The sequence below is a fragment of the Palaemon carinicauda genome, chromosome 2 (genome assembly GCF_036898095.1).
Source record: "Palaemon carinicauda isolate YSFRI2023 chromosome 2, ASM3689809v2, whole genome shotgun sequence".
Lineage (NCBI taxonomy): Eukaryota > Metazoa > Arthropoda > Malacostraca > Decapoda > Palaemonidae > Palaemon > Palaemon carinicauda.
Genome location: NC_090726.1, coordinates 182,562,837 through 182,577,836, shown reverse-complemented (window position 1 = coordinate 182,577,836; position 15,000 = coordinate 182,562,837). Strand labels below are relative to the sequence as shown.

Here is a 15,000-nt window from a genome sequence, read left to right as displayed (position 1 = left end):
ACATACACACATATATGTATATATGTGTGAGTGAGAGAGAGAGAGAGAGAGAGAGAGAGAGAGAGAGAGAGAGAGAGAGGAGAGAGAGAGAGAGAGAGAGAGAGAGAGAGAGAGAGAGAGCGTATGGCAGAACTTAAATGGCGTTATCTTACCTTTATTACTGGGTGAAAGAGCATCATGGAGAAGAGAACACACAGCTGTCACCATGGATGGCTCTCGACAAACCTGGAACCAAAAGGAACAAAAAATCAGAGTTACTTTGAGAAAGGAAGTAAACTTGTATGCTTAATCACTAATGCTTATATATATATATATATATATATATATATATATATATATATATATATATATATATATATATCTTATTTATTTATTTATTTATCTATTATTATCATTATTCCTTGCTAAGCTATAACCCTAGTTGGAAGAGCAGGGTGCTATAAGCCCAGGGGCCCCAACAGGGAAAATAGCCCAGCGAGGAAAGGAAACAAGGAAATATAAAATATTCTAAGAAGTGACAGCATTAAAATAAATATTTCCTATATATAGATATTATATATATATGTATATATATATATATATATATATATATATATATATATATATATATATACATATATATAGGCCTATATACCTTTCCGGTCACGCCCAATGGCATTGCCAGTTGAATAACTCCCAAACCCTAGGGTAAGGTGGGAGGAGTGGGAAGGGTTGAACATGTGTAAGAATGTGTATGTGTTCATATCTATCTAAACATTTAGCCGTCATTTTTGACGGGTCGCGTACATTAGTTATCTTTAACTGGAAACTTAAAAGCAAATACATGCACTACCGAACGGTTCCTATATGTAGAGCAAAGCTAGAGCACATAGAGTGTTATTTGTTTTCCAATTTCTTGGAGTTTTTATCTAAAAACTTTAAGGCCGGGAGCACACTAGCGACTCTGTGACACCACAAAGCCACAGCATCGTGTGGCGGGGATGTGGTCTCCCATGGGTTTCCATTGTTTTCAAGTTTTGCCGCGCAAACTAGCGACTGTGGCAAGCGATTGTGGCTCTCTGTTGCTCATCACCGCCACAGGCGTGGCGTGGCTTTGAAAACAATGGAAACCTATGGGAGACCACATCCCCGCCACACGATGCTGTGGCTTTGTGGCGCCACAGAGTCGCTAGTGTGCTCCCGGCCTAACACATTACAAGATTGAGAAGAAAATTCATATGTCTATGGACGCCAAGATGGGAATGTATAAAAGGGATGTCGAGCCAAGTCTCCTTTATGGTTGTAAAGTGTGGATGTTGAAAAAAAAAGGTTGAACCAACCGATATGAAATACTAGCTTAATAATAAGAATTTAAGGAATGCAATATGTCGAGATGCAAAGTGAAGGAAAATATATTTGGTGTAAATGAAGCGAACAAAAGACAAAGTTAGCAGAAAGGAGGAAAGGCAGATATAAAAAGGGGTTGGACAGAAGTAGGGAAAGAGGAACTAGAAAGGATAGCGAAGCTGGAGAGTGGAGTCAAGGAAAATGGCGTTGAGCTAGTATTCTCACCCCTAAAGATTGTTGAGAAACCACACGAAAGGAGATAATGGCGTATGGTAAAAAATCTTTGCATATATATATATATATATATATATATATATATATATATATATATATATATATATATATATATGTGTGTGTGTGTGTGTGTATATATTCATATGTGTGTATATATATATATATATATATATATATATATATATATATGTATATATATATATATATATATATATATATATATATATATATATATATAGATATATGTGTATATACATAAATATATATATATATATATATATATATATATATATATATATATATATATATATCTATATATATACTAGTGTATACATATTCTATATATTAGTGTATATATATAAATGTATATCATCTTTTCCTCCTACGCCTATTGACGCAAAGGGCCTCAGTTAGATTTTGCCAGTCGTCTCTATCTTGAGCTATTGAATCAATACGCCTCCATCCATCATCTCCTACTTCACGATTCATAGTGCTCAGCCATGTAGGACTGGGTCTTCCAACTCTTCTAGCGCCTTGTGGAGCCCAGTCGATAGTTTGGTGAACTAATCTCTCTTGGGAAGTGCAAAGAGCATGTCCGAACCATCTCCATCTACCAACGACTATAATCACCACAATTTCTATCGTTGTTTACGGCAAATTTTTAACAGTAGTTCAGTTTCTCTTTCCCTCTACAGGAAGAAAATTTATTTCTCTGTTCATAATTACTATTTCAGCTACTATCCCACTAAGATTAATTATTGTATTCACACCACGTTCTATCTGGGCCCGTAAGCTATTCCGTCATACTACAGTGTAATATTTGCTATTTTGAAATCAGCCATTATTAGACTTCAAAGTCCTGTGAGTTTTTTTTTTTTTTCACTACTTAACTTTGGAATTTTGTTCTCGTTTTTGTCTGTCTTTCTTGTCTCTCCCGAAATTTCATTAATCGAGCCAGCTAGCTAGCTTTTTTTTTTTTTTTTTTTTTAAAGGTCTTCCAATTGACCTTTCAATGCATGTGTGGGAATTATAGTTTTTTTAGAGTGTTTAGCTTCCTCAACATTAAATCAACGACCTTGACACCTCTGTGTCTATAAAGTGAAAACAGGAAGACTATCTCTCTCTCTCTCTCTCTCTCTCTCTCTCTCTCTCTCTCTCTCTCTCTCTCTCTCTCTCTCTCTCTCTCTCTCTCTCTGTTTCGAATCATCTCTAGTATACATTTTTAAAGTTTCAACTTTACCATGACCATGAACGCGAGCACACTAAGTCCACAAGAGTTAAAATGTACACTGTCAAAAATTTGTATTTAGAAAAAAACGGTAAATACCTGGCAACATTTATCCCAGGATTTACCTTTTTAAAATCGGATATATGACGTAAAGGAGTGATATTACGGTCACCAACCCGTGAAAGATAATAACAAAGTAAGGTAAAATTACGGTCGCCTGTATTTTATTGAAATACGACGAAGAACTGTATATGTTTACGGAGAAATTCCGGTTAAGATTACGGTTTTATAAACAGCGTACATAACCAATAAAAAAATAATTCTCCACAATATTAAAAAGCTCATCGAAATTAATACTAATAATAATAATAATAATAATAATAATAATAATAATAATAATAATGAAAAATTCTGACTATTACAAACATACATGCAAACACCTAAACGGTCATTAAAAAGAGCTAACACTAGACCGGATTTGCCCCAGAAAACTTAGTGCACGAAGATAACGACAAAAGATGCACGCGAAGAAAAGATTAGCAACTGCATCTTTGCTTTCACGAACCGCACTGTGGCTTGTTGCTTGCGGTAGTTTGATGGACATCTTTTGTTTGAGGCGGTTTTAGCGTTTGTGGTGTATATTGGCAGCCTTTGATATGATGCAGCATCAATTCAATTAATCAATTGCTTCCTAGCAATTTTTGCACAAAATGGATTCGTGTGATGATGATGACTTGAAATTCGAGTCAAAACAAAGAAGTTGGATCTGGAGGTTATTGACCAATTAAATGAAAAAAAATTACGGTTAGTAATTTGTGCCATATGTATTTCGAGTCTTTTGGGTTTTTAATTCCCATTATAATGAAATAAAATAAAATCGTAGTTAAAATTTAAGCAAAATTATATAAAATGTAAAATCAAGTAAAGCCATAGCCAGAACTACGTATATGCAATCATTTTAATAAAATTAAATAAAAATACAATATTAATTTCCCAGACTAAGAAAAATATGGGAAAAATTGTATCGTTGAATCTCAAAACAACAAAAGAAATTACCAAGTTTCCCACCAACTGCATCGACCTTCTATGTTCCCATCCATTTGAATCATTACGAGTTACAACTAAACTCGTTGACCAATTCATGTGCACTATGAAAATGAAACATTGAAATATTGAAATTAGATGCTAACATCTATATAGAATTCAATGAGCATGACTTAATCAAAGAAAAGTTACGTCATTCGTGACTTCAAGGGCACATAGTTCTTGGCTAATATATATATATATATATATATATATATATATATATATATATATATATATACTGTATATATATATATATATATATATATATATATATATGCATATATATATATGCATATATACATATATAAATATATATACGTATACATGCATATATACAGTATATATATATATATATATATATATATATATATATATATATATATATATATATACTGTATATATATAAATATATATATATATATATATATATATATATATATATTGTATATATATACATATATATATATATATATTGTATATATATATATATATATATATATATATATATATATAATATATATATAACATAATATATATGCATATATATACATATATAAATATATATAAGTATACATGCATATATACAGTATATATATATATATATATATATATATACATTTATTTATATATATATACATATATATATATATATATATATATATACACATCCATGCATGTTATGTATGTGTATATGCATGTATGCCAAGGTCATATCCTCCCATGGAAAATTGTTCCCAAGGTATTCATACACTAAGGCTGAAATTACGAGTAATATTTCGGTCGTTGCTCTGCAAACTTGTCTGACTGCATGCCATAAACAACGTCTAACTGCAAGGTATACATTACGCTCCACGTATCTGAATATACCAACGCTCAGATAATGAACTTTGAATCCAGCCATCTAATTCATGCCATGATAAAGTATATCCGACATGTGAATTGTAAGAGCGAGTTTCTCTCGTTGCTTATCCTGTATGAAAAATTCTTTATAAATGATAGACATTTGTCACGTTATTTTTCTATAATTAAAAGCTTACTTTTTATGTTTACAAATGTATTTATGTTTATATGACTGTGCTTTATAAATATGCATATGCATGTGCGAATGTAATATATAAAAATTCATTAGCAAATCCTTTGCGTATTGTAAAAAAGAAAAAAAAAATTAAGCAGCATAATTTTGGAAGGCTTAAGCCCACCTTTAAAAAAAAAACCACTCCATTATTTGTGCATCTCTCTATGCAATTATTGATTTTTATAAATATTGACGCAGGCAAATTAACCTGTAAACTTTACTGTGTTTACACTCCAACAGGAAACACGCAATAGACTCGCAGCAAAGTCTTAGAAGATTACGAGAACAAGACAACCAGTCGTGAAACCTGACCCAGTGACCCCTTAGCCTAAACACGGAAGAGATGACCTCTGACTTACCTCGATGAGGTGAACGAGTTGCTCCAGGGTCTGCCTCTCAGGGGGTATGATCTTGGACAAGGTCGAGAGGCGAACTTCTGCGTCTGCAAAGCAGAGGAAAAAAACGTATGAGTGAAAACGTTGCATTTTTTTATGAGATAGATAAAACGATTAACCTTTGACCCAAAGGTGAATATTTCAATTCAAAACAGCACCCGGAGATATAATTGTAGCTCACACAAATGACAAGAAGGGGAACACAGGGGAAGGAAGGGAGCAATTTACAAAGAATTCAGGGACCCCCAACCTTGGGTGAGAGAGAGAGAGAGAGAGAGAGAGAGAGAGAGAGAGAGAGAGAGAGAGAGAGAGAGAGAGATAACAATTCTACATTTAAAATTTGATCTAAGGAACACAGGTCAAAGGTTTCAAAATGCAAAGGTTACAAAATGAAAAAAAAGATATTGAGAATCCCTGAGATATAAGATTACGTGTTCTTTTATTTCCACAACAACCAACGCTTTTATTCTCTTTTATTCTTAAAAAAAAAATGGTTAAGGACAACTTGGAGAAAGGAAAATAGACACATTCCCTTGTTACTTAGGAATCACAAAAGGCAGGCGAATACCTGGTATAAATACATCAATGTATTCTGTGAAGTCAGTCCATGGGTAAAATGTCCCACAGACCGAAATGGAACTGCTCTCTGCAACGTTCAGAATGAAGAGAAAATAGAAAAACACAATGAATGACTTTATTCATAATGATTTAGTCTCAGTTTAAGTTAGGTAAATGACTCTTAACTGTATTGCAAAACGTTACTAGCAATGTTTGGTATCTTATTTATTAAAGGAAAGCACTGTACTTTTAATTATTGATATTCTATTTATATAAATATCTAGTTATTTTTTATATTGTCAACACTTTTATACTTTATTTACATAAACATATTTTTTTATCGTTTATATTGTTGGGCCTTTTATATTTTATTTACATAAATATATTGTTACTTTTTATATTGTCTTCGAACACTTTTATATTTTATTTACATATCTTTTTTTTATATTGTTACACTTTTATATTTTATTTACATATCTTTTTTTATATTGTTAACACTTTATTAACACAAACATATATAATCACAACGTCCTAAACTCATTCATAAAACCAAATGCTACCCCGCTCTTCACACAGATATGAAAAAACGTCAAGAAATAAAAAGAGCTCCTTCCTTGCCAACAAGAGATGGCGATGAATCAACTCGGCTAGTGGCGTCTAGCATCACCCGTCTCGTTGCCAAGAACCGCATGAAAGAATTTTTTCTTATTTTTATTTATTTATTTAAGCAGCTGACCTGAGACTTCCTAGTCATTTTTTACCCTTTTCTCAAGAGTTGTTGGTAATCGATACGCGGGCAATTATCATGAAGGTATGCACGTTATATAAGTAATAAATTTATATATCTATCTGTTTTAAAAGCATTCACGGATTGGTTTATTGAGCAAGAGAAAAATATGCCAGACGTATACACTGAGATAGATAAAAATAACATAAACAGTATAACGCTTTAAAATAGCAAACTAGAGAAAAACTGTATTATTATTATTATTATTATTATTATTATTATTATTATTATTATTATTATTAGCAGCTAAGCTACAACCCTAGTCCCTAGTTGGAAAAGAAAGATGACATTAGCCCAAGGGCTCCAACAAAAGCAAATAGGCCAGCGAGGAAGGGAAATAAATAAACTACAAGAGAAACAATGAACAATTAAAATATTTCCCGAATAGCAACAACATTATAACTGCTCTAACATTATTAGCATTATAAACAGCTAATATACACTTCACCTCCTTCGAAATAAACGCTCGAAATATAATATTTGACTAGCACAAACTGCGTTCCGCCGGGCTAGTGTGTTGCTGCTCTGACGTCACAGGCCACGAGAATGACAAATGACACCCACCAGAGAGAGTATGACCAGTGAACCTCGACCAAATTGAAAGCAAGAACACTTCGGAGATAATGAAATAATACATAAAGCAAGATCAAATCAGCATCATTATCATTAGCATCATGATCACTGAAGAATATTTTCTTTAATATATATATATATATATATATATATATATATATATATATATATATATATATTATATATATATACAAATATATATATATATATATATAGAGTATATATATATAACAATTCCTGTTACGCTCAGCGGCATTGTCGTCAGAAGTATGACTACTCGGTCTCTCCCCGTCTCCCTCGGGTAGGGGGGATATGGGGTAGTCATACCCTAGTGAGAGGGTGTACCCCAAGAGGTACACTCGGAAATCACACTCGCCCACAAATTGCTAAAACTGCCGGATTGTAGTTAGGAAAGGGAGAGGGGTGGGAAGGGTTGAATCTCTGTGTGTGTGTGTGTGTGTGCATATCTATCTAAGGATATGAATACCGGTATGAGATAATGATTTAGACACAAAACTTTTTAAACGACCTCATTTAACGACCGCAAGAAAACATTAAATATTGATTCATTATCTTACGGACAAAATTGGATATTCCCTTACTAGTGTACGCAACCAGTCAAAAAATGAAGGCTAAATATTCGTATAGATATGCACGCATGGACCCTCCTCTCGCCAATATATGACTAATCCCCCCACCCCCCCAGGAGGGACGGGGAGACCTGAGCGTGACCAGAAAGATATATATATATATATATATATATATATATGCATACATACATATATATATATGCATACATACATATATATATATATATATACACATATATATATATGTATATATATACATACATATATATACTATATATATAATATATATATATATATATATATATATTATATATATATATATATATATATATACACATATATATACAATATATATATAATATATATATATATATATATATATATATATATACATTTAAAATATATATACATATATAAATATATATATATGCATATATATTTATAAACATATATATATATATATATATATATTATATATATATATATATATATATATATATATCTATAAATATATATATACTCTTTTTTATAAAGGGAAGATATTTGAAGAATGAGATTGAGGGCAACGTTAAAGTATAAATAACCGAAAACTACGATCAGCATAAACGTTAAAACCTGTAAACAGATAAAAAAAAATGTTCCATTTATCAATTCTGTTCTATCGGAATAAATGAATAAACAAATTTGTGGGGGAATTTCTACATTAACAGTAAATGTGACAGTAAGATGCGAAAGAAATAGCTTCCCCGTAAGTCTTACCTTCAAAGGTTTATGAATGGCAGGACAATGCCCTAGAGACTGACCATATGTACATATCAGCACCCAAGCCCCCTCTCCACCCAAGCTAGGGCCAAGGAGGGCCAGGCAATGGCTGCTGATGACTCAGCAGGTAGGTAGACCTATAGGCTCCCCCAAACCACACCCCCTCCCCATCCTTAGCTCGAAAGGATGGTAAGGTTGCAGCGACCAAAGAAACTAACGAGTTTGAGAGGGACTCGAACCCCAGCCTGACGATCACCAGGCAAATTGACCTGGTTTTCATGAGATGTGGAAAAGGAATTTTGAAAACTTTACTGAAAATAATTGTTGTTTGGACGAATTGTTCTGATGATAGTAATTAACTAATACAAATGAAGTCGTTTGGATGTTTTTTTTTTCTAGTAATGTTCGTGAGTTAGTTTGCCATTAAGCTTACCAACGCTATTATTAGTATTAATCCAGTACCGACTTGGAACTACATGGGATGGAGAGCATTTGGTAAACAGTATGAGATAATGAAAAGTAAAGTGTCATTTTCTCTAAATAGAATAGTATTTAATCAGATGGTCCTAACAGTATAAAGTTATGTATGAGAAACATTCCAGACTTAATAAAGCCTAAGAACATAGGCTAGTTACAATTCAAAGAGCTATAGAAAGAATAATGATAAGAACAACAGTAAGAGACCGAAAAGGAATAACATGGATACGAGAGCAAACTACAGTAGAGGATATTCTAGCAACATGTAAGAAAAATAATTGGACGTTGGCTAGACATATAATGAGAATGACAGACAACAGATGGACATTAAGAATAACAGAATAGTTCCCTAGAAATTGTAAAAGAAGCAGGGAAGGAGGAGTAGACGATAGATTGACGAACTAAGGAAATATGTGGGGTATAGACTGGCATATAAAAACCATAAATCATACGCAAGTGGAAGAACATGTCTGAGGCCTTTGCCCTGCTGAACAAAGGTCTCAGATATGTCCTTCCACTTGCGGCTGTTCATGGTCTTTCTACGCTCGTCCACACTCGCAAACTTTCTCAGTTCGTCAATGCATCGACTTCTCTACTACTTCTGCTTCTTTTATTGTCTCTAGGCACCCATTTTGTTATTCTTAATGTCCATTAATTATCTTTCATTCTCATAATATTGCTTTTTTTTCTGTCGCTTTGTGTTATTCCCATCATTATTCTCTCCATAACTCTTTGAATTGTATCTGGCTATGTTCTTAGGCTTTAATAATTCGGGAATGTTTCTCATACATAACAGAATACCGGTAAGACAATCTGATTAGATAATTTTCTTTTCAGAGAAACTGGCATTTTACATTTCATAATCTCATTTGTTTTTTACCAAAAGCTATCCATCCCATGCATATCCACCTTTTTTAGTACGCTATGTTCTTTGATGAAGAGGTTCAAACTCTTTGTCATGCCAACAAATGGTTGGATATCTAGATCTACTGTTTCAGATGCCAGACATATATTGGAATTACCTAGAATCTAGACTGACTGCGGATATAAAAAATCTTCATCATCCTTTTAAATTTTTTCTCGATATTTTATTAATAATTTCAACATCTTACCTTAACCCCAAGGAAAAGCTTTGTTATTCAATCAAATTCTTATGTGACTTTTTTCATTATTCATTTGAATAATTAATTTCTCGTTAATGTTTATTTCCTTACTTCTCCTACTTTTACTCGCCACTAAGTTCCAACTCAATTAAATCTACTTTTTTTCTTTAAAACAATTAACCATAGGAAACTGCAAGTTGAAATTGCTTTTCTGAACTTCATGTAACCAGATTTCACTATTATACCCTTTACTATTTATGTTTCCAGTAGATTATTATCTATTTCTCCTCTAAATTGGGCTTTACTGTGTACTTAGATACTCATTGTTCTACCGAGTTCAAGTAAATTAATATCTAATAATGGTGTTTGTTACCCTGTTTGTCGTCAAGATTCATTATTTTCTGTGTTTTTCCTCTCCATTTATTTCTTAATGAACTTATGCTTAATTCCTTCAACATTCTCATTACATTATCCAAATTTCATGTCTTCCGTGTACTATTTGTGAAACATTCCATTCTTAAATGACGTCATAATTACCTAACAATGTATACAAGTTCATTAAAAATCTTATATATAATTTCTCATTGCATGGTTTATTTTCACTCATTAATTGTAATGCAAATTGATCCAAGTCGCACAAATTATCATAATTCGTCCAATTTAAGGGTAAGTTTGCAAAGATTTTAACATAGAAATAAGATACGATACCGGGGTCTAGCGATGGTGGGCAGGGCAGCCAGTCAAGGCTACGGTCCGGCCCAAAGCCAAAGCAAAGTCCTTCAAAAGAAGGCAACCGTGTTACCCCCATACGAATGGGAAAAATAAACCACGCTATTAAAAGAAGAAGAAGAAGAAGAAGAAGAAGAAAAAGAAGATATATATCTAGGCCAGACAGTGTTAATTAACTGGGCTATCTTCACCCGTCCCGTATTTTAGCCAGTAACTACGATGTGTGTGCGTAAGATCTTAATTAAGGTTCCGCATATTTCTGCATTAAAAAACAAATGTCCTTTACGATATTGATTTTCTCAAGATGAGCTTCATACTTTTAGTCTGGCTTGAACTAGATTAGGACACACACGTACCAAACTATAATAACACTTTGGCACAAATTAAATGGAATCTTGTCACGCATTAATTCCCCGAATATAGCTCGAAGATATAAGAATATATATATATATATAATATATATATATATATATATATATGCATATATATATGAATATATATATACATATATATATATATATATATATATATATATATATATATATAATGTACACTTACATATAAAATATAATACCTGTATATACATATATCATATATATAAAATATAATATATATATATATATATATATATGAAATATACAGTATATATACACAGTATATATATATATATATGTACATATATATATATATATAATATATATATATATATATATAGTATATATATATACAGTATATATATATATATATATATATATATATAGTTTAATTAGCTGTTGGATACAAAGGTGAATTCAAGTCCTAATGTCTGAGCCAGAGCAAAGGAGAAAATAAGTTTTTATTGCACTTCAAGCCAAATAAATTTCTTGATAAAAGAGTATTTGGTAAAATTTAAGCTTACTTAAACATTAAGCTTCTTTAACCAACAGGGAGTGGGCTTAGAGAAAAATAAACACCACGGTTACAGTCCAAATGATTTTTTATCCGGGAAATCGTGAATGAATGTATTAAGTAGTAAAACGTCAATGCAAGTATTCCCTTTACACTCCAGCTTAACCAACAGTACATCGAAACCTCCCAGAAACACTGTTCTATTCATCGAACCTTTCACGCACTTATAACTTCCTGGATACACTGAGCTTCATTCTAATAATGAAAATGTATTTCTTCTAGGCCCTCCTCTACTCCTATCTCCTTATATCTCTTTACAATTCTACACTTTTCACTAAATTATGGGTTCCAAACCTGGGGTACATGTACACCCAGGAGTATATCTGTACTCTTCGGGGGGTACATTGAATTTGAGAGAATAGTCAGTACTGTGCAATACATGAGATAATCAGCAATAAGATTGAATAATAATAATAATAATAATAATAATAATAATAATAATAATAATAATAATAATAATATATCACGATATCAATTTCATTGTTTCTCATCATTTTATCAATGAAAAAATTCTAAAGGGGTACAAGGAGCAAATATGTTTGCAATCACAGCCCTAAACTACTGGAGTGCATTCTTTCCACATGGTCGAACCACACCAAAATAATCTGATATATCTTTTCTCTTTCGCTAAGTTTCTTCCTCGTCTTGCACGTCACCACATCTCTTACACTATCAATTCTTCTAATTCCAAAAACGGAAAATTTCATCTCAATGACTTTCTACGCGGTGTCTGCGTCACCGATGGGCCTCAGGAAGAATAGAAAGAACGCATCGTGGATAATACCTTCCTAAATCAGCTTAGGGATAATCCTGTAAGACCTGCCGCCAGATAGCCAGCACTCAATAAGTCCTAGGTCAAGATATCAATATTCAATTCTGTCATCAAGAATATATAAGCAACAAGAATGTATCAGGAAGAAACCAGATTCAGTTGAACCAAAAATCATTTCCTCAAAACTGAATTAAAATTAAATTATTTAATGAAAACACATACAAATTATATATATATATATATATATATATATATATATATATATATATATATATGCATACATATGTCTGTACATATATATATATATATATATATATATATATATATATATATATATATATGCATACATATGTCTGTACATATATATATATATATATATATATATATATGTATGTATGTACACACACACACACACACACACATATATATATATATATATATATATATATATATATATATAAACCCGTTAACATTAATATGGGCTGGGCCTAGAGAAAAATATATCAACAGTCGCTGCCATATTCCTCCTTCAACTTCGGTATCCGCACTTAGAAAGGATATATATATATATATATATATATATATATATATATATATATATATATACATACATATATATATATATATATATATATATATGTACACATATATTTATACATATATATACATATTTATATATATACACGTATATTTATACATATATATACATATATATATATATATATATATATATATATATATATATATATACAGTATATATATATATATATATATATATATATATATATATATATATATATATATATATATATATATACAGTATATATATATATATATATATATATATATATATATATCTTACCACTACTGTGTCTTTCATTGATTACTTGCACATAGGCCTACTCTTCAGTTTCATGCGTGTATGTAAAAATCTCCTAGACATAGATACTCTCCTACATATGAAAACCTGATAGCAAAATGTATAGGCAAGTTGTTCATATCATGATTATAAAAGTCATGCAGCTAACCGGGGTGAATAAACCCAATAAATGTATATATTCATTGAAGAAAATAAAGCTAAGATGACCTGAAAGCAAATGGCACTATCATTTCTTTTTAATAAACATAAGATTGCAATGAAATATATTGATGCGTCCAAACGTCCGCTGTCTCACAAAATCTCGCAAGTGCTGATTTAATTTATTGCATAAAATAGTACTTGTGAGCTTATATTTATCTTGGCCATCTTCCAGAAACTCTAACTTCAACAGGGAATATCTCGAGTAATTCAACCGTTCGTGCACGTACCTCATTTCGTACCATTTCCGTCAACACCTTCAATTAGTTGAAATGTCACTATATCACAGTTCCCAGTGTTTCACTATATTACAGTTCCCAATACCTCACTACATCACAGTTCCTGATACATCACTAGATCACAGTTCCCAATACCTCACTATATCACAATTCCCAATATTGGTGGTCTTTCGTGCTCCACTACTGACAAACTTATTAAGTCTTCCTGACTGTCTCTTTATGAAGTTGAAAAGTTATTTAGAAGATAGATAACTTTTCATTAATACTTAAGTATTCTTTGATCTAATCTAATGACTGCTTCTTTTCTATAAGTATTACGGGTCAACTTACCGTACTCTTTTTTACCGAAACTTGCTTTTAAGTTAATGGACATTGAGGTTTGGTCTGTCTATATATATATATATATATATATATATATATATATATATATATATATATATATATACATATATATACATATATATATATATATATATATATATATATATATATATATATATATATTTATATATATATCAGTAATAATAATAATAATAATAATAATAATAATAATAATAATAATAATAATAATAATAATAATAATCATACGTCTTAAAAAATAAAAGAAGGCAAATATAAATAACGTCAGGAAGTGATAATAAAAAAATAGCAAAACATGCAAACAAATCTATAATAATCCATTGCATCTTATATGCATGACAGAAATACAAACAACAAAGAAAACAACGAGACAGGACACGCACAAGACTTCATCGACAAAAACACGAGATGAAAAACAAATTTAAAAGCAACATCAATTCTTACATAAATCGATTGATTATAATTCCTTCTCTGTCCACGAGGAGAGAGAGAGAGAGAGAGAGAGAGAGAGAGAGAGAGAGAGAGAGAGAGAGAGAGAGAGAGAGAGAGAGATATAACAATTCTACATTTTTGCGAACCTACATTTAAGGATTAATCAGAGGAACGCAAGTCGAAGTTTTTCAAATGCAAAGATGGCAAAATGACAAAATGAGAGAGAGAGAGAGAGAGAGAGAGAGAGA

General features: G+C 31.2%; 1 protein-coding gene across 6 annotated transcripts in view; it reads right to left on the bottom strand.

Moving 5' to 3' along the window:
* Nucleotides 1–15,000, bottom strand: part of LOC137628522 (cytosolic carboxypeptidase 1-like) — a 450,678-nt gene that overhangs the window by 213,676 nt on the left and 222,002 nt on the right. For all 6 annotated transcript variants that reach the window (XM_068359676.1, XM_068359683.1, XM_068359708.1 and 3 more), the window contains 2 exons: nt 5,309–5,391; nt 153–225 (listed from right to left, as the gene is read on the bottom strand). In XM_068359676.1, coding sequence (XP_068215777.1) covers nt 153–225; nt 5,309–5,391 — 156 coding nt within the window. The remainder of the gene's footprint in view (nt 1–152; nt 226–5,308; nt 5,392–15,000) is intronic.